Here is a 21793-nt window from a genome sequence, read left to right as displayed (position 1 = left end):
CAAATTACACACTTCGCTTCGTACATATATTTCAAAATTTATTATTTTTCTTACTTAGCAAATACAAGCGCTAATATCTAAAGTTAATAAAATTGAATTTTAAAAATTATAAATTAATATCGAATTACTTGTTTTCGTTATTGAAAAGCCACGGAAAACGCACCGCGCGCTACACCAGAAGGTCCTTCGAGCCGGATTTTCAGCTTAATTTTTTCTTCGAAAAGGAATAAAACACGTGATAATGCTCGGTAATTTGGATAACATCACATTGGACATGGACCAAACTCCTCCAAATCAAGACACTGGTGCGAGTAACATCCGAGTAAAGGTTATGCAACGAGAACATTTGTGGAGTCGCCTTCAAAGTACACGCAATGAAATCTCCGAATTCCCCAATATGTCCGAGTCAGAGTTGAAGGTCAAAGCGGACATGTTAGAGCGACAGTACAACACTTTCAAAAAAATACAGTCCGCGTTAGAAGAATTAGACGAGTCGCAGTTTGGCTTCAATCATCGAGTAGAATTTGAATCGGCGTATTTCACCATAAAAAGCGCAATCACCAGTAGACTAGTGGCGCCAAATTTTGATCACCTAAGCAGCACCCGCATGAACTCTTCGCAAATTCATCGCAAAGTAAACCTGCCAAAATTACAACTATCTAAATTTAGTGGGCGCCACACAGACTGGTTAGATTTTTATAATATGTTCCTCGCATTGGTTCATAATAATGCTGATTTAACTGACATCGAGAGATTTCAGTATTTGCGCTTATGTCTCACAGACGGCGCGGCACGGCTAATTCAGTCATTAGAAGTTACACCAGCCAATTATCAAAGGGCGATTGATCTCACCGTGGGTAGATTTGACAACAAGCGGTTTATATTTCAATCGCATTTATCAACAATTTTTGATGTGCAAAAGGTCACCAAGCCGAGTGTGTCAAGTCTACGCGAATTCATCGATAGCATTAATGCTAATCTGCGCGCCATGCAATCGCTGGCGACCACCATTCAAATTGCTGATGGAATAATTCTTCACCTGGTAACGTCTAAGCTAGACGAAAATACGCGAAGCAAATGGGAAGAAGAAGTGGCTGCTAAATTTGATCGAAAGTCAGTAACCACCTTGCAGCTTCCAACATGGAACGATTTGGCAGATTTTCTCGAACGCCGATGCCAAACGTTCAATATCATCGAAGCCAATCAATCAAGCTCAGATGGTTCCGCCAGTCACAAAAATCATACATCGAAACCATATTCATCGAAACAGCTCTCTTTCACCACCACAACTGCATCGTCGAAATGTCCACTTTGTGAAACAAGGTCATATCATAATGCATTCAATTGTGTGAAGTTCATGAAAATGGATCCTCTTGAGCGGTACAATTTGATTAAACGGTTAAAATTATGTCTCAATTGCTTTGGTTTTAACCACTCGTCGAATCAATGCCCATCACTTCGTCGGTGCCAGCACTGTCGTGCGAGCCACCACACCTTGCTGCATCGCACATATGGTAGCAAGGCAGACGACAACAACAAAATGGAAGATGGGAAGGCTGAGAAGTCAACAACGCTACAGGCTGGTATCGTTACAGGTGAAGTCATTCTCGCTACAGCTCTAGTTCGTTTATGTAACACTGCGGGAAGCTCTCTCATCGCACGTGTGTTGTTGGACTCAGGTTCTCAGCTCCATTTTGTCACCGAAAGAATTGCACAACATCTTCGGCNACACTGCGGGAAGCTCTCTCATGGCACGTGTGTTGTTGGACTCAGGTTCTCAGCTCCATTTTGTCACCGAAAGAATTGCACAGCATCTTCGGTTACCGCGCAAAAAGCGCAGCATAGAGGTAACGGGCATTGGATCTACAACAACGAAAACGCAGCAAGTATGCTGTGTTGTACTAAAATCGCGCCATACAGCATTTTCGTCGACTTTGGAAGCGGTCATCATACCGACAATAACTTCGTGTCAACCCAGCAATCGTGTCAGCATTGAGAAATGGAATTTGCCTAACAACATAAATTTGGCAGATGAACAGTTCTACGAGCCAGCAACGATCGATTGTCTTATTGGAGCAGCGTTGTTTTATGATTTGCTTCTCGTCGGTCAAATCAAGCTGCGCAACAATTCGCCGGTTCTGCAGAAAACTAAACTCGGTTGGATAGTTTCTGGCATCGCTAACTCATCTGCACCAATAGCTTCATCACCAAAAACCTCATCGTTGAATAAATCATCGGCCTATATGGCATTTCTCACCATGTCCGAAGAACCAGTTCTCGTTGCAAACCTTTTGGGCATTGGAAGAACACCACACCAATTCATTAACGTCAGTTTCGCCAGAGGAGCAAGCATGTGAAGATTTCTTCGAAACAACCACAACCAGATGTCCAAAAACCAACCAATTCATCGTTCGCTTACCGTTTAAAGAAGACCCCAGCAACCTAGGGCAGTCATATGACGCGGCTTTCAAAAGGTTGGTATCTCTTGAGTATACATTTTCTCGCAATCCCGCACTCGCCAACACATATCGTGAATTTATCAACGAATATATTAACATGGGGCATATGACACTGCTTAATAACCCCGAAGAGGCTCGTAATTTTATCCCCCACCACTGCGTCACAAAGGCGGACAGCAGCACCACAAAACTCCGTGTGGTCTTCGATGCGTCGTGCCGAACTTCGAATGGGAAGTCTTTGAACGACATATTGCTCGTCGGTCCGACGCTACAGGACGATATTTTCACAATCCTGCTTCGCTTTAGAGCTTACAAATACGTGTTAATGGCTGACATCGCTAAAATGTACCGCCAGGTACAAATGAACTCAGCTGACTCTCCTTGGCAGTGCATTTTGTGGCGAGAATCACCGAACACTTCTGTGCAAGTGTACAAGCTGCAGACCGTCACATATGGTACAAGCAGCGCACCATATCTCGCCACAAAGGCTCTACAACAGTTGGCAAAGGACGAGGCAAAATCGCTACCAATTGGTTCAGTTGTTACGCTCAGAGATTTTTACGTCGATAATCTCATGACAGGTGGCGCTACCACTGATGAAGTCGTCGAAATTAAACAGCAAGTTGTTGAGTTGCTTAAACATGGGGGCTTTCCCCTACGAAAATTCGCCACTAATGACAATTCCATCATCTCTGACATTCCTCAAGCTGACCGTGAAGAAATCGTACAACTCGGTGACGTAGACTACATTAAAACACTTGGGTTGAAATGGTCACCATCGAGCGATAACTTCGTGTTCAGCTACACCGAATCATCGTCGTCTTCGAAAACAACAAAAAGAGCGATTTTATCCCAAATTGCAAGCTTCTTCGATCCACTTGGATTATTGAACCCTATAATAGTTTCATGCAAAATATTAATGCAGCATCTATGGGCACTGAAACTAGATTGGGATGAAAGTGTCCCACAAGATGTTTACACCCAATGGCAAGATTTTCGTCGGCAGCTATCTCTGGTTCAAAAAATCCAAATTCCAAGGTATGTACCTTTCAACACCGCTACTGAAATTCATGCCTTTGCAGATGCCAGCACGAAGGCTTACGGCGCCTGCATCTACATGGTCACACGCGATTCTAATGGTACGACGTCATCGTTGCTGTCCGCTAAGTCTCGTGTAGCTCCAAAGAAGGAAGTTAGCTTACCTCGACTTGAATTGTGCGCTACATTGCTGCTGGCGGAACTGCTAAAATCAATTATTGACATATTTTCACCAAATCCTGAAGCCATTCATTGCTGGTCAGACTCGACCATCGCGCTATCCTGGATCAAGGGAGAGCCGTCGCGTTGGACAGTATTCGTTGTGAACAGAGTAACCAGAATTCAACAATTAACATCACAATTCAAGTGGCACCATGTAACATCAGCCGACAATCCTGCTGACGTCGTTTCAAGAGGAGCATCGGCTCATGACATAATCGCCAATTCTTTATGGTTTCATGGGCCAAAATTTTTACTGTTGCCTCAAGAGCATTGGCCACGTTCATCGTTTGATATACCTTCTGACATACCTGAACAGCGATGTCAACGATTCGCATTGGTTGCAAAGGAACAATATGATATGATCGCCTCTCACAAACACATAACCAACTTCCAAAAATTTCTTCGGATATTTACGTACGTGAGGTGGATCATTCAACGCAAGCGGGGATTGATGATTACATCCGGCGAAATAGAGGCAACGTTAGAAATGGTCTGCAAAAATATTCAGCTATTGTATTTTCGTGACGAGTACCAAAGGATGTTAAAAAATTTACCCCTTCATCGATCGTCAAGGCTTTTACAGCTCGCACCATTTTTGCACAATCAACTAATTCGAGTCGGCGGCAGAATAAAAAATTCTACGTTAGCTTTCAACGCCAAACACCCCATCGTGCTGCCCCATGCTCACCCTTTCATTCACACTCTCATCACTTACTATCATCGGCAACATCTTCATGCAGGCGCTCAAACATTGCAAAATATTCTTCGTGACAAATTTTGGATACTCAACGCAAGAAAGGTCATCAGGCAAGTAATCCACCACTGCATAATTTGTTATCGCCTTCGCCCTGTTGTCACTGAGCAAATAATGGGGGCACTACCTTCGCAACGCATCAGTCCATCACACCCATTTGAGACTACAGGCATTGACTATTGTGGCCCCGTGTTAATGACTCAGAAAATCAGAGGCAGGGCTGCAATAAAAGTGTATATTGCAGTTTTCATCTGTTTTAGCACCAAGGCTATTCACTTAGAGGTAGTGCCTGATTTATCAACGGCAGCATTCATCGCTGCACTTAAACGATTTGTGGCTCGGCGAGGACGATGTCGGCTTATCTACTCCGATAATGCAACTAATTTTCTCGGGGCAAGCCGTGAGTTACGACATCTGCTTGAAGCATTCGTTACACAGCAGCACATCAACTCGGTAGAAAACTTTTGCCGTGAAGAAGGAATACTGTGGAAGTTTATCCCACCCCGATCACCACATTTCGGTGGTCTGTGGGAGAGCGCGGTGAAAAATGCAAAACATTATCTACGCCGGTCAATTGGAAACCACATACTCTCATATGATGAACTTCATACAGTAGTATGTCAAGCGGAAGCAATGGTAAATAGTCGCCCGTTGATACCGATATCGTCGGATCCTAACGATCTCCAACCACTCACCCCTGCACACTTTTTGATAGGGCGTACCCTCACCGCTATCCCCGAACCACCACCAGAATCTGCTCAACTCAGCCTCCTAAAGCGATATAAAATTGTCCAGTGGATCCAAGTGCAATTTTGGCAACGATGGCAGCCGGATTATTTGAAGGAGCTGCAGACCAGATGCAAATGGCAATCAGCACAACCCAATCTGAAGGTAAATGATTTAGTATTACTTAAAGATGACCTGGCACCACCACTAAAGTGGCCGATAGCCCGCATCATCGACGTCATGCCAGGTGAGGATGGCAGAGTAAGAGTGGTACAAGTAAAGACCGCAGAGGGAATATATAAGCGCTCTATCACTAAGGTATGCAAACTTCCAACCGAATTTTCACCAACTGCAGAAACCGATTGAAAGCATAGCTTTCAAGGGGGGAGGATGGCCGCGCTCCCACCAAAAACTATGTTCACGCCGCCCCTGGTTTCGTAACTGCATATTTATCGTCGAAAAACAACTGTCAATTATCTCATCTCAACATTTCCCCTACTAACTGTTTTCTTCGCTGCTAGTCAACTCATCGAATTAAAAACAAGAACAAAGGCCTTTACGCATTGCATTCGTAACATGCTTCCTATGCTCACACTGGAAAGCTCTCACCACTCCCAACACCACCTGCTTCGTTTTAGTCGTCGTCGCTGCTAGCATAGCTCCAGCTTAAACCACTCAATTCATTGGATCGCAGACCACCGGACAAATTACACACTTCGCTTCGTACATATATTTCAAAATTTTATTATTCTTCTTACTTAGCAAATACAAGCGCTAATATCTAAAGTTAATAAAATTGAATTTTAAAAATTATAAATTAATATCGAATTACTTGTTTTCGTTATTGAAAAGCCACGGAAAACGCTCCGCGCGCTACACCAGATAATATTTTAATATTTTAAACAAACACATTTTTTGCTAATATTTGTATTCGTAAGTTATNATTCGTAAGTTATTTTATTCTGGGGTCCCACATACGTATACAAGTACTAGGTGGCTGTGTGAAAATTACTTTAGCATTCCTTAGTGGTGGTCAAACCCCAGGAAGGTTTTGCTCCCTCGCATCGCAATGTTTTCTACACAGGGTCAAAGTTTCCTCTTTATGGTAAACATTAGTATTATTTTTCATTACATTCGGTTCTCCTTAGAAAAATTTGGCGCTTCTTATTTTAGTGGAAATTTTAACCATCTATAAGCCCTTTTTTTCAACAGTGGGTCAAGAAGGCCCGTTCTGGTTCGAGTTGATGGGTTAAACTTTTGGAAAAAAAGTAGACTAACCTTGTTTTCAATATGTAATCCGCAAAAAATCGTAAGAACTCCGTAAATTAACATAACGGTTGATAAGATTATTGCAAAAATTTATTTAGAGCGACATAAATTATCCCAATAACTAAACTTTAAAAATTTTTTTATTTCTTTAAATTTAAATAGTAGTAGTATCGGATCTGATAAGATTAGTAGCCTCATGGCTCTTTGAAATCTACCTTATGAGCAGTAGCGCCGGCGTCGCCGCCGCCGCCGAATATTTTTGAAGTTGACCACGCCGCCGCCGCAAAGTCTGTCGGCGTAAACCTCTAGTATGCGCATGCATGCATATGAGCAAATTACAAAGTCGATACAATTTCAGTCGAAAAGAACAGTTTTTGTATGGATTTCGTACTGAAGGAACAATTTTATTCCCAACACTGTGGGGAACTAAGCAAAGTGGCCTAGTGTATTGCGCAAATATTCAAATACATAATCCACCAACCGATAATTTTATATATTCATTAAAAGATAATTTGTCATCAGTCTGAAATAAAAAAATTATAAATCGGAAGAGTAAAATAGTATTGAGTTATTAATTCAAAAATAAAAAGTTTCATTTCACTGCCGAAGGGGGGATCTTTCCAAGCCAGAAGCCCCCTTTGTGTTATATATATTTATATATCTATGCAAAACGTGACCTATTGTGTACAATGTTGCCAGAAAAAATTTCGTTTGGAGCTAAATCGATCGAAAAGAGAGCTAAATAATACTAATAGTAGTTAAAATGAAGAGCTATTTTTTTTTAAGTAGAACATTTAAAATTAAAGTAATGTTGCCTTTAAAAGATCCGCAATTTTAAGAAAAATAACGAATTTTATAAATGCAAGTGCTGAAAAAAACTTTTACAACCAAAATAAGGTAAATATATTTTGAATTCGTTGCTACTATTCGAATTGACCATAAAAACGGGTTACGAATCATTTTTTCGCAAATTTTTTCTGAAAAGATTTATTTCCTTTTCTCGTGAAGGTGAAATTAGTATGGTAAAAAAAATCCGCGCGTTCAGAAAAAGGATTTGCTTCTATATAGTTTTTGAATTCTTTAACCTACATAGGTCCAAGGGTTTATGGTGGAGTCTGTATTTTCTCGTGAATACAAATGTATGTTTTTCCTTTTCTACCATTTCCGCCGGAGAGAGAATACACAGTATGAGCTTATCGGAGCTCGAATTACTGCCCGGTATAGTTTGTGTGCTTCCGCGCCCGTGATAGAAACTAATCGACTTATTTGCCCATTTTCCATTTGCTTACGCGGCATTTGCATTAGGAATAGAATTTTTTAAAGTATTAATCGAAATGGAATAACATGAAGGTATTGAAAATAGCCTGAGATCACTAAAGCCAAATTAACTTTAGTCAACACTTGTACAATGAAATTAGAGATTTTTAATTTTAATATATTACCAAATACAACTTAAATTTTCTGGAGCTAAGAAAGAGATAGATAATTTTGAAACGAGCTAAAAAAAAGAGCTAGGAGCTAAATCCCAATTTTAGGAGCATAATAGAAAAATAAATTGCTAAATCTAGCTCCAAAAGCACCAAAATGGCAACACTGGTTGTGTACTGCATCTACACTCCCACGTAAAAGATCAGTGTATTTTCCCGCGCACAACGGAGAAGGCTGTGAAAATTCAAGGATTTTTAGTCCTCTGGGAAATCGTTGAAGAGATGCTTCAGATTACGTTGTCGTATTTGGGACAAGACAGTTCAGTGGCAAGGAAGTGTTCGATGCTCATTACCATCTCCTACTGCAACTGCGGAATCATTAAAAGGGAAGCCTTCCAACACCACCGTTAATTTTTTAATTTATTCTGAAGAAAATACCTCTTTTAAGTACCCAACCCGTCTAAGTACCTACATTTTTCGTACCCCATTAACCATTTTACTTATAATTTTCCCCTTTTAAGTGCTTTTTTTTAAATTTCTTCAAACATTTACATATTTTGAAATACAGTGGCAGCGCTCACACCTTCTAAAAAATCAACGGTAATTTTTAGCCACTTGAAACTTTCGCATTATTACACTAAAATTAAATAGGCTATAAAGCTGTATACAGTATTCTCATAAAAAATTTTAACACTTCTGAAAAACAAGTTTGAAATTTAGATGCATTTTTTTCATTTCCCTGGAAATTTTTAAGCTCATATTTCAAGTTTCTATGGTATATGTTAGGGGACAAATTTTTTTTCATTGAAAAATTTTAAAAATTAAAAAATAAAAATAAGTGGCAAACAATATAATTTTGAATTTCGTCCAAAATGATATGCCCTGTTTGTATATATGTATAATCAATGACTTTCTAATTTAATTCTTGTGCAAATGATATAACATTGCTTTATCTGTTTTTTAATGAAGTCTTCCTTTATGTGTTTACGTGTTTAAATAATGCTACGATCTTGGTTTTAAATTACGTATACTTCATTAAATGTTCATGTTTTATTCAAGGACTTATTTATGTAAGTTAACAAGAAGATGTAACTATATCAAAAATATGTTCGCTTAAGTACCCGCATCGAAGTACTTAAGCGGGTTCTTTTAAGTACCCAACCCGACTAAGTACCTCAAAAAGCTGAAATTTTTCGTGAGGTACTTAAGCGGGTTGTACTGTAGTCCTAAAAACATGAAATCCTTACTTCGCTTTTATACAGGCATGACACATAGCAAGAACGGCAGAAGGCAATTTTGCACGACGTGCTTGTTGTTGGCTTAGAGAGCTTTGTAGAGTTCTTTATTCTCGTTCATAGCCGTAGCCATTATAGCTTAAAATTATTGTAATCAATAAAGGTATGTTGTACAAAAAGACATAAACAGAAGTTCACAAAGGTTGATATAAAACTATTCGCCGATTTAAATAGTTAACTTTTTACTGCGTATGTTTTGTTTTGACGAGGAGGAAGCATCGAACACCTAACCCCGTCAGTGTGAGACTTTAACCCAAACTAAAGCTCCTACAGTCATGTACTGTTCCCCTCTCGGTACCACCGTCAAGGATTTCGTCGGGATTATAACACTGTGTGACTGCTAAAGTTATAGATCTAGTGAAACACAAAAGATATGCATACTTACAATTTTGAATAGTACCTCAAATCTGGACTTAAGGTCTAAAAACGCTTTTTTCATAGGTTGAGTCTTGTTCATAACTTAATTTCTGTTTATCCCGATGAAAAATATGTACAGTGTGTACACGGTAACCGCAACCCTCAATACATGCAATTCCTTGATTAATGCAAGTCTCTAAAGCAAAACATTGTAACCTTTATAAGTGCAACTTCAAAACAATTTAACCTCTCTACCTACAACATTCTTGGTTTATGCATGTCACACACAAAAAGTTTGAATTTTTGCCTTTCTTTGATTTACCAGCAGCGTTGCCAAGTTTTGAATTTGAAAAAGCACTAAAACCCAAGAAAGTCGCGTTTTTTCTCGAAAAAAGCACCAAATTTTTATTGGAGTATTTAATGGACTCTGTATGCATGAAACATTTTATTGTAGGGATTCCGGTTCAAATTAATAAAAATCAATGTTTTTTGCTTGACGGTCGAATTAATTCTGTCTTCTATAAATTCAATTATTTTATTCAAGCGACGTTAAGATTCTTGTTCTTATTTTCAAACTTGCAGCTGTGTCCAGCGTTGCCGTTTCCCTTAGATCTAAGCATAATTGATTAATTTTCCTAACTGTTAAAATGTTACAATTTTCTTCGTTTTGCTTAATTTTTTCTACAATCCCTATCAAACGAAAGTAAAAACCAGAAATGAAGTTTTAATGAAGTATGTGGTAGTTTAAATCTACACTGCAGTCTCTTAGGATCTTGTGAACTAAAGGAACATAAAGAACTATTCTTTTGACCGCCTAACACCTGCCTAACACATAACGAAATTTGATTTTCCTTTTTAATGTGTCTTATTTGTGCGTATTCACTGGCGCATAGTGGGAAAAATATTTTTGTGTGAAAAAAGCTGTATACTCTTCAAATCCCACCCGATTTTGATTATTATTTTTTTCAAAAGGATGAACCTTTTAATTTTACTGTTAGGAGATGCTGCTGCTTTTTTGAATAGTCGAAAAGATATAACAAAATTCAGCCCAAACTAAAGGGCGATTCCTGCTCCCAGCAATGGCGAATTACCGAATGTAATTTTGGCATGATTGCCACTGTTACATGATTTTGTTTAGATTTTTGTAAAGTGGCTTAAAAACCTACGATTGTTATAAAATTTGCCCCCCCCCCCTTTTTTGTTAAGATTTACAGATTTGGTGTCTTCAAAATAAAAAAAAAACACCAAAAAATGCACCAAGCCCTAAACTCTAAAATTTTCGCGTTTTGAATAAAGAAAAGCACTAAATTCAGTGCGAAAAGCTCCAAGTTGGCAACAGTGCTTACCAGTATTCTGGAAAAACTATAAAGTGGTGTTTCAGTAAAAGTGATGAGTTTAAAATAAACAAATGAACTGTTACCAGATTTAGTTAAAATGAAAGCAAAAGTGAAGATAAAGAAATATAGAAGCCGAACTTGAGAAACGGTAAACTTTAAAACAGTGCGAGTACCCAAAAAGGATTTACACAAATGGTTTTGTTTTAAGAGAAAGTACATTGTTCCCATATCTGTATAATTTGTGAAAGCTAAAGTCCGCAAGTTACATAAAAATAACCAACTGAATCTTTTGTCAGTTGTTTCTCTGCTGTGCAAACTGACACCTATTGGAAATGCCAAGTGAAACCAAGTCCTTCTCCACTTGGTCATTCCATCGCAGTGAAGCCTTCCTCTTCCACCATCGCGACGCGACTTGAATACTTTTAGAGCTGGAGCATTTATGTCTATTCGTACGCCATGACCAAGCCAGCGTAGCCGTGGTATTGTGATTCGCTGCACTATGTCCATGTCATTAGGGGTATTCTCGAAATCTTGCAAAGCCGTTGCACGGAGCACGAATTGCATAACTTACACAACAACAAAATACATGGGAAACAACATTTCCTATCGCTGCAAAGTATGCAACGCCTGGACCCATGCACATATTTTGCAAAAAAAAAAGCGTAGCGAGATAAATGCGACTCTGTGCTAGCTGTTTTGTTGTTGGAATTGCTACATATTTCTCTCATTCCTCTCAACTCGCTCACTTCATTTTCTTGTTATGGTATTTGATACATAATTTCGCAGCTTGCTACCTATGTATCTACCACTTTGCAATGGGGTGCTCTCGTACCCTTCCGAATTTGGGAGAGTATTTTTGCATTTCCTGCAATCCGTGCATCGTTCAAGACTTGGAGAATACCCCTATTGTATCATGCAGCGCACGTTCCGCGGTACTTGCCGTGGCCAATGCGTAAATCTTTCGCAGAGTCTTTCTCTCGAAAACTCCATGAGTTTTCTGTTGTGAATTGAACGACACTTTGCAATACACATGCTCATATTCTTAGATTACCTATCCACTTAGTACGTCTAAATGCAACCCTGTATTTGAATTCTCTTTCTGTACTATTTTCTTTATATTTATATACTATATGTAATTGTCATTTACTTTTGCTTCTTAATAAAGTATGGAGAACAACAGGTTATGGGCGGCCTGACACGTGCGCTTAAAGAAAATAAAAAATATTCTTACTGACGCAAAATGCAAAATCCGGGCTCCGGAACTTTTTCAATAGAACGACTACGTGGTAAAGAAAACTTTGATGTCTGGAAGAGGCAAGCGAAGTCCTGCCTTGTCATGAAAGGTTTATGGTATATAGTAGAAAAAGGAGCCACTAGCGACAAAGATGCTGCAAACGACGAGCGAGCGCAAGCAGAGATCACGCTTATGGTTGACCCAAGCAACTATAGTCATATCGCCGCTGCGACAAACGCAAAGGAAGCGTGGAATGCACCAATCAAAGCCTATGAAGACACTGGGTTGACCAGAAAGGTGGAATTATTGAAGCAACTAGTTAACATTAAGCTAAAAGATCACACTACTGTACTGTATATTAACGATTTGGTAATGACCGCAATTAAGATTAATACGGCTGGATTAAAAGTAGATGACGAATTGGTAGCTTCCTTAATGTTTATAAAAACGATTTTATAACGATTATAAAAAGCGGGAAAATGTGATTTTGTATTTCGAAACTGTATGGTGGAAAGTGTGTTCTAATATCTATTTGATACACAAAAAATGATCACGGCTGTACTTTTTGCTGATATATTACATACATATGTTCCATTTAGTTAAACAATATCAGAATATTTTAGTATGTACCACAAAAACGTATATTTTCTATAAAAATCATAACTCAGAAAAAAAAATCTTCGCTATTAGAGATTTGGATTGATTGTAGTTCAAAGTGTCTCTTTCCCGGTAAAAAAGTTTGAGAGAAAAAAAATACACTTTTTGAGAAATTAAATTTAAAAAAAAATTGCACTTTTTGTTTATTGTTAAATAAAAAATTTTAAATAATGAAAATCAATAATTATATTATTCTATCTTGAAGTGACAAGAATTACTGACATTTGAGTAAAAACATTGTTGGAATCTATTAAATTTTGACAAAGTTATGGGCATTTTAAAAAAACATTCTCACTGTCAATTCGAATAATCGATTTTTGCCTGAAAAACAAAATCGCGTTTAATTCGGCCGAAAAATATTTCCGAGCCAAAAGAAAAAATACGTGTCTCATTATTTGGACCAACAAACAATGTATTTGAGTTTGGTCGAAATTAAAAATCATGCTCGTACCTGACCGGTTGTCTGGAAATGGAAAGCATCAGCTAATGACAACTGCTATTGTTGAAAGCGATTTATATAAGCTGCAAGGTGAAACAAAATTGCAAAAATATCTATTAATAAAAAACAATTTTGAATTGTGGCATCGGAGAATGGGCCATGTGTGTAGCAAAAATTTAGAGAGTGTAAACAAATTCGCAGCGGATATTGAAATAAGCAAAAATGTTGACTTCCAGTGTGTAACGTGCTTAAAAGCTAAGCAAACTCGAAACGTAAATAAGGAAAGTGGCACTCGGGCAACGAAATTGCTCGAAATAGTACATTCTGATGTACTGGGACCGTTGAAAAACAAATCGTTTTTTGGTGCAAGATTTTTATTGTCGTTCATAGATGATTTCTCACGAAAAGTGTTTGTGTACCCAATCAAACACAAGTATGAGGTATTTGATAAGTTTAAAGACTTCAAAGTTATGATCGAAAATCAGCGTTCATCAAAAATCAAAATTTTACGTACAGATAATGGAACTGAATACGTAAACAAGCATTTTGATCGTTTAATTAAATAAAACGGCATTCTGCACCAGAAAACAACTCCGTATACCCCCGAGCAGAACGGTGTGGCGGAGAGAATGAACCGCATACTCGTAGAGCGTACACGCTGTATGCTGATTGACAGTAAACTTAACCACCGTTTCTGGGCAGATGCTGCTATGACAGCAGCTTCCATTACAACCGTATTCCATTCAGGGGAAGCGAAATTTGTCCTGAAGAAATTTGGAGTGGCAGAAGACCGAATTTAAAATGTTTGCGTGTCTTTGGCTGTACTGAGATGGTGCACGTGCCAAAGGAAAAAAGACACAAACTAGCAGAAAAATCCGTGAAATGCATTATGGTAGGATATAGCCCACAAAGCAAAGCTTATCGATTGCTTAACCCTAAAAATAATGAAATAATTACAGGTAAAGATGTTGTGTTTCTTGAAAACAAATTTAAAAACGAAGAAAATTATAATAACAGCCGCTACATACCAGACACAATTACTGCTTACGCAGATGTCAATTCAGGGGAGGGAACCTACGTCGTTGAAATGACATTCGAAGAACTTAGTTCAGCGGACGGAGACTCCTAAGACGAATTTCAAGACACTGTGGAGATGATTGCTACTAGTTCAGATGACATCGATGACGAATACTCCGCAGATAATGTAAACTCGCTTGATGTTGGGATTCGTCGATCCGAACGACTTGCCGGTAAGCATATACCATCTTACAACTTATGCGCTATGCAAATTGCCTACAATGACCCAAAGACGTTTGAGGAAGCGACTTTATCAGAGAATAAGGTGGAATGGGAAGCCGCTATGAAAAATGAAAAAGATAGCTTAACCGAAAATGGTACGTGGACGTTAGAAAACTTACCATCCAACAAGAAAGCCATTCAATGTAGATGAGTCTATAAGACGAAATACGATGCAGATGGGCAATTATTGCGCAGAAAGGCTAGACTCGTAGCAAAAGGGTGTTCGCAGCAAGAAGGCATCGATTTTTTCCAGACATTTGCACCGGTAGTACGTTACGAGTCCATACGTTTTCTACTAGCGTTTGCGGCGAAATATGACATGCTCATTCACCAAATGGATGCCTTGTCTGCATACCTGAATGGTGTTCTCAGCGAAGAGGTGTATATGGTGCAACCCAGTGGTTTTGACGACGGTTCTGGAAAGGTATGTAGATTGAACAAAGCAATATATGGTCCTAAACAGTCTGGGCGTGTCTGGAACCAAACTTTAAACGATGAACTATTGCAATTGAATCTAATAAGAAGTGAGGCCGATCAGTGTATTTATTACAAGCGTTTCGGTTCTAGTATCCTAGTAATAGCGATATATGTAGGCGACGTCCTTATATTTTCGAACGATATGAACGAAGTTAAATGCGTAAAGAAGAGCCTGGCAAATAAGTTCAAAATGAAAGACATGGGCGAGGCCTCATCCATCCTTGGAATCCGAATTTCTAGTAACGAAAACTGTATTAAAATCGACCAATCTCAATATATTCTTACAGTTCTTGAGCGTTTCGGAATGCATGAGTGCAATCCGGTTGCGACACCGATTGATTGCAATCAAAAGCTGTCAGCTGATATGTCACCAAAGAATGAGGATGAAAGGCAACGTATGATTAATATCCCGTATATGCAAGCTATAGGTTATTTATTGTTTGCAGCCCAGATTACTAGACCTGACATTTGCTACGCTGTGAACGTCCTAAGCAAGTTTGCCACAAACCCTGGGAAGACACACTGGGAATCGGTGAAACGGATAATGCGATACCTCAAGGGAACCATCAACAAAGGCATTGAGTACAAGAAACGTGACACTACCATAGTTACAGCATACTGCGATGCTGACTGGGCTGGCGATGTAGACGACCGACGCTCTACAACAGGCTACGTCGTGACATTTCAGTCCGGTGCTATATCCTGGTCAACAAAAAAACAGAAAACGATTGCCTTATCATCAACTGAGGCTGAATTTATGTCCGTTGTTGCAGCTATACAAGAGGTAATGTGGTTAAAGCGTTTGCAGAAGGAGCTCATCCTACAGGAGGTGAAGACGACCACCTTATATGTGACAACAAAGGCGCAATACAAATCGCAACTAACAACTCGCATTCTTCACACACAAAACACGTCGAAATCAAATCCAAATTCATTGGCCAAAAGACAACAGACAGAGAAATAGAGTTGAAGTACCTTTCAACAAATGAAATGATTGCCGACATGTTCACTAATGGTGTGACTGCAGAAATGCTACGTCTATTTTCAGAGAAATTTGGTCTTATTTAAAATTGTAAAGGTTTATGCTTATACAAAATTCTTAAAATCTTAAATACTTTTAAAATGTTAAATCTAAAGAAGGAATTATTTTATATAAATGCATACATACATAAATTTGTATTACGAACGTGTCGTTCAGGGAAGGTGTTGTGAATTGAACGACACTTTGCACACATGCACATGCTCATATTCTTAGATTACCTATCCACTTAGTACGTCTAAATGCAACCATGTATTTGACTTCTCTTTCTGTACTATTTTCTTTATATTTATATACTATATGTAAATGTCATTTACTTTTGCTTCTTAACAAAGTATTGAGAACAACATTTTCATTGTCCATGCGTCCGCCCAATAAACCAGAACAGGCATGGTGAGTGACTTATTGAGTAAGATTTTTGGACGGCTAGAGGACTTTACTTCTCAATTGCCTACTCAGCCCGAAGTAGAACTTGTTTGCAAGAGTGATTCCGCATGGAATTTTGTTGCTTACATTATTATCGGCGTTAATACCGGTTCTCAAGGTAATTCTCCACTTTCTCGAAATTATAACTGTATACAGGGACGTGGGTGCCAAGGTGTGAATGCGCTGACTGTTTGTGTGATGACAGGAGATACTTCCTCTGAAGGAAAGATTGGTCCAATTGCTCGAAAAATATAGTCGTAGGTATAGTAGTTTTGTAACTAGACCAAAGATAGTCCAAAAATTTAAAGCAATGTAATGTAAAACAGGTGAATTGTACTAAAAGTGGTCCGAATGTAATGCATAAGGTACGAGTTTTGTTCTAAAATTGGTTACAATTTCATGCAGTAGCAGACAATGGGTAAATTAACGATTTGCTGATATGTAGGCACTTAGTCAGCGAATTTTCATGTGCGACGTTGGCATGTAGAGAGAGTATCCGCTTAAAAAATCTGAGAATCCCGGTTCGAGTCGCAGCTGGCGTAAGTTTTAATTTTGTTTTTTTCCTCAAAATTGGTTACAATGTAATGCAGAAGCGGACAATTGGTCCGAGCCTAGGACATTCAATGTTAAATGTAAATAGAATTTTGCATGTTCTTGGACCAAACTTTGGACTAGTTACAATCACTTGCAGTCTAGTTTGTGGTGTGCTCTAAGTCTATTCCGAGGTCCTACAGGGTCGTTTTGTCCTCGTTCACCATCAGACCCACACGTTTTGCTTCTCTATCTAATTCCGAGAGGGCAGAACAGACGTAGCCCTTATTTGTTACAATAATGCCGATGTCGTCGGCATACGCCAGAAATTGTACGCTCTTGCAAAGTTTCGTACCTGAGCGGTTCAGTTCTGCGGCTCTTGTTATCTTCTCCAACATCAGATTGAAGAAATAACACGAAAGGGAGTCACCTTGTGTGAAACCTCGACTAGTAGCAATTCTGACGGTATTGCTCAACGTCATTTTACACAGCCGTATAAGTTTCACGGGGATACCAAATTCAGACTACTCAGAAACTAAATATACTTCAAAGCTCTTATGAAAAAACTAGTACCTAAAAAGGTATTATTTTCGGAACCACATTCTGCACGGCACGAATGAGACGTAGCTAAATCTCTTAAAACAGTGATTCCCAAAGTGGTCCAGGTGGACCCGCAGCGATCCACAGGAGACTCGACGGAGGCCTACGTTGGCGTGAAAAAATATGGGGGTCCACGAATATTTTTCTGGTTTCTGTAGTAATAAACCAATATCGATAACCTCATATTTAACTGCTACACTACCCGTCACTTTGTGTTTTCACACGTGGGAAAGCCTTAAAGGCCACCTGCAGACTAAAAAGAACCGGATGTTGGTATAACACTGAGTGGAGCGCGGCGGAAATTGCTGGCGGTAGAGATTTAAGCTTCTTCTTCTTCTTCTTTTTTGGCGCTGTAACCGCCTAAGCGATTTTGACCGAGTTCAGCAAAGCACGCCAGTCGTTTTTCCTCTGTGCCAACTGACGCCAATTGGAAACGCCAAGTGAAGCCAAGACCTTCTCCAAATGATTTTTCCATCGCAGTGGGGGCCTCCCTCTTCCTCTGCTACCACCAGCGGGATTCGAGTTGCATACTTTCAGAGCTGGAGCGTCGGTGTCCATTCGACCGACATGGCCAAGCCAGCGGAGCCGCTGTATTTTAATTCGCTGCACTATGAGAGAGATTTAAGCACTTGCGTATTTTCGATGCTACAGGATAGTACGCCACCATTACCTTTGTTAAAGAGATTCTATAATGCTGACTTCCCTGACACTGAATGCTGATTTAATTCCACCAATGACACCGGGCTCACACATTTTCGAATCTTCACTGATGGCTCCAAAACCGGCCATGAAACTGGGCATGAAATGGCGATAAACTTCACTTTTCTGTTGTTGAATATGCTTCGGTCTTCCAGGCTGAGGTGGAACATAGGTGGAGGGGAAGGAGGTTACGTATTTGCAGTGGCAACCAAGCTGCACTTAAGTCATTGGCCAGCCCTCTAATTACTTCCAAACTGGTTCGGCAATGCAAATCTCGACTAAATTATGGTGGTAAACATAGCGAGCTTGCTTTACTCTGGGTGCCAGGTCACTCAGGAGTACCTGGTAAGGAGACATCTGACCATTTGGCCAGAATTGGATCAGACCAGGCATTCCTCGGTCCGCAACCAGTTTTAGCACACCCCCTTTTGGCCATCGAAGCAACCATCAGAAACTGGGTGAATACTCTTAATTGACTGGGAGGCATCGAGGGAATGCAGGTGGGCAAAACTCATGTTGCCTTCAATCTCAGAAGGTCTATCTAGTTGTTTGCTCTCACTGAGCGGACGACATTGCAGACAACTTGTTGGACGGCTGACTGGTCACTCCACGTGGCAAACACCTGACTGTGATAGGCGTAAATGTCAAGGCCATTTGCCCATCCTGCCTTGAATAGGATGAGACGGTGGAACACTTTTTGCGCTTGCTATCATCGATTTTTCTAGACTCGTTCTTTTCTCTATTGTCAGATTCTGAGTTAAGAGAATGGCGTAAAAAGCTTAGCCGTTTTGTTGTTTTAATGTTTGTGTTTTAAAAATGTGAGTAATAAATATTTTTCGCTTCAAGCTCTGAACACATCGAAAACGACATCACCACACGACGCGACATTAAAGTTTTATCGATATAATCTAAACGCCTTGTCGACGGCGACATGATTTTTTTGAACGCGGCAGCGACACATGAAATTGTTTGAGTTTGACATAAAGGAAGAGGAAGAATCTTATCTGTCGCTAGAGAAATAGATCCAATCTGGCCACAGCTACATTTTTGGCTAGTCGCAGTGTTGCCGTGTCTTCGCCAAAATAATTATCTACATAAGATTACGTGTTAAAATAATTTTACAGCTGTGGTCCGTAGCCCGTCGGTTCCAATGTGTTTCAAGCTTCACTTTAAAACTCGGAGTGATAAAAATAAAAATGATGCCATAAACACAATTAAACTATTTTACAAATACTCCACGTACAAAGCCATGAGTGAGCTGAATATTTGATGAGATTATGGGGAAGATAATGTAAATAAAGCTGGTGTGTAATCACATTATTTTTAATAAATAGAAATAAAAAATAATATAAAGAAAATATTTTAGTTTTATTTTGGCCACTCCGGGCTTAGTTTTTGAATTCATCCTCTGGCTTAAAACCATTCGTACTTGAATTGCTACACTCTAAAATCCTGTTTAAAAATGCGACTATAATTCAGATATATTTTCATTTCTTTTTTAAATTGTTTGGTAAATTTACACGATGAATATGTGCTTTTCTCGTTTACACATTCTCGTGTGTAAAAATCCTTTTTGGTAGCCGCCTTACATAATCCTACGGGTGAAATCAAACAGCAGATGTGTATTTGTTAGCTTTTACACACTTTCGTAGTAAATTTACGCACACCACAGCAGCTATATTACACTCTAAAGAGTCCGAAAGTTAAACAAATTATTCGTTGAATAATCGAGCATGTAATTTCGCGAATAGGAAATTTACACAATTTCTTTTTAGAGTGTAGCTTCGGAGAGGCCGCTGTGGTGTAGTGGTAAGCAGTGCGCGCTTTCACTCATCAGCACCTGGGTTCACGCCCTGGTCAAAGCAACATCGCAAAACAAATATAGAAAAAGGTGTTTTGTTAACAGCGGTCGTCCCTCGGCAGGCAATGGCAAACCTCCGTGTGTATTTCTGTCATGAAAAACAGCTTCTCATAAAAATATACAATCGCCGTTCGTGTGAAAACATCAAGGCGCACGCCACAAGTCGGAGGAGAAGCTCGGCCAAACACTAACATATGTGTAAGCGCCAATCTATCATATCATACATCATAGCTTCGGAGAGGTATTGTTGCAATGCAGATATTAAGTCGAAGTCTTCAGAATAGACGGTGGTGGAGTATTCTATTACACTGTGCGACAGTAAATTTTACTCACAACAAATTTGATATATTCGCTAAACTATGGGTAAATTATAGTAAAACTGTGTACTTAGTTTTTCTCTCTGATGTCAAGGTTTTTAAATGGACTTTGAAATTAAAAATATATGATTGTTTCAAAAAATTTCGCCCCTAAATATCCTTGAAAATTTGCAATATTTATTTTTGAGAAAATTGTTCTTTGAGGACTAATATGCAAATCGAGCCCTAACCGCCAAAATAACGTAAGCGACATTTTTTCAAAATTTTCGTTTTTATGCAGAAATATTCCTAGAGCATCTAGATGCATTTCATCAATAAATATAAATAAACAATACCCCTGAAGATGCTAGAAAAGTTTTAGCGAAACGTCGGGTAAAAAGTGGAATAATGTAATTTTATTTGCACCAAAGCTTAAAGATCAGACTAGCCTATAAACATAAAATTAAATTAAATAAATAAATAAAAACAAAAAAAAAACTTCGAGATCGCTCCAACCGAGGATCGAACCTGGCAGCTACAGGCTTTTAGCCCGCAACTCTCACCACTCGGCTACCGCGGACACGAAATTCGTACTTGCTTACTTGTACAAAAGACAACAGCTGGCCGTTTACCAGTGTTGTCATCGAAAATTCCCCGGATCCGAGTTAATTCCCAAAAATTCCGAGCATTTGTTCGGATGCTCATGCGCATTTTACAACGCTTTTATCAACTTGCAATGTTGTTTGTCCAGACCACCATTTTATACTTTAAATATAGCAAAGGTATTTATGGCAAACCTAGTCTAGATATCAACCTCGTCGTAGGTATCATATCAAAGACATACACTTAGAAAAACTCTAGAGGTATCTGTCGCCCCGCAAGAAGAAGTTAAATATAGCGCCTAAATATATGCACTATTTATATCGTCACAGCGGAAAAGGACGACACGTCATTTCTTTAAATGAAATAAACTGGTGCTATATGTATGTATGTTTATACTAAATGTGAGCAAACAACATTGGCGCATATTCATAGTCATATTTAGTACTCAACTAAGTCGAAACTATTCTAAGTCACAACTAAAGCTATTCATAGTCGCCTTAGTTTCGACTTTTCTGGCTAAGTACCAACTTAAATTTTAGTTTCGGCTGCAGCTGCAACTAAGTCGTAACTAGGAAGAAGTATTTTATCAAATTAAGGGAAAACAGACGAAATATGTAAAAATTAAGTTGGTAGAGGGTGATTTTGATAATATTGAATAAACTCCAATTAAAATTCACAAGTATCGATCCATTTTAATCGGAAGGTGAAATTAAATGCGTATTACAATTCGAATAAAGCTACATCACAA

At 39.0% G+C, this 21793-nt stretch overlaps 2 protein-coding genes across 4 annotated transcripts; both read left to right on the top strand.

Moving 5' to 3' along the window:
* The first annotated feature begins 241 nt into the window (after window positions 1-241).
* On the top strand, window positions 242-2357 carry LOC108361971 (uncharacterized). The gene is made up of 2 exons (XM_017614784.1): window positions 242-1595; window positions 1648-2357. The coding sequence occupies exons 1-2, from the start codon at window positions 242-244 to the stop codon at window positions 2355-2357; spliced, it is 2064 nt and encodes a 687-aa protein (XP_017470273.1).
* A 17-nt stretch (window positions 2358-2374) lies between these two features.
* On the top strand, window positions 2375-5590 carry LOC108361969 (uncharacterized). 3 transcript variants are annotated; one of them, XM_017614781.1, is made up of 2 exons: window positions 2375-2474; window positions 3542-5590. In XM_017614781.1, the coding sequence occupies exons 1-2, from the start codon at window positions 2456-2458 to the stop codon at window positions 5563-5565; spliced, it is 2043 nt and encodes a 680-aa protein (XP_017470270.1). In that variant the 5' UTR covers window positions 2375-2455; the 3' UTR covers window positions 5566-5590. The 3 variants fall into 3 exon arrangements, with proteins under 3 accessions (XP_017470270.1, XP_017470269.1, XP_017470271.1); XM_017614780.1 differs by lacking the exon at window positions 2375-2474 and having other exon boundaries at window positions 2533-5109; window positions 5189-5280; XM_017614782.1 differs by lacking the exon at window positions 2375-2474 and adding an exon at window positions 2533-3474 and having other exon boundaries at window positions 3542-3661.
* Window positions 5591-21793: the final 16203 nt, after the last annotated feature.

Source organism: Rhagoletis zephyria, unplaced genomic scaffold (genome assembly GCF_001687245.7).
Source record: "Rhagoletis zephyria isolate East Lansing unplaced genomic scaffold, Rhagoletis_zephyria_1.1 Rzeph_scaffold_00897, whole genome shotgun sequence".
In the NCBI taxonomy this organism is placed as follows: domain Eukaryota; kingdom Metazoa; phylum Arthropoda; class Insecta; order Diptera; family Tephritidae; genus Rhagoletis; species Rhagoletis zephyria.
The sequence above is the reverse complement of the archived record's forward strand: the minus strand, read 5'-3'. Positions and strand labels throughout refer to the sequence as shown.

Excerpts from the sequence above, each read along its gene's own strand:
- LOC108361969 (XM_017614780.1), top strand. The coding sequence starts at position 2,557 with ATGGGGCATATGACACTGCTTAATAACCCCGAAGAGGCTCGTAATTTT. Across the intron at positions 5,110-5,188 it reads TATGTCAAGCGGAAGCAATG|GGCGTACCCTCACCGCTATC; the intron begins GTAAATAGTCGC and ends ACTTTTTGATAG.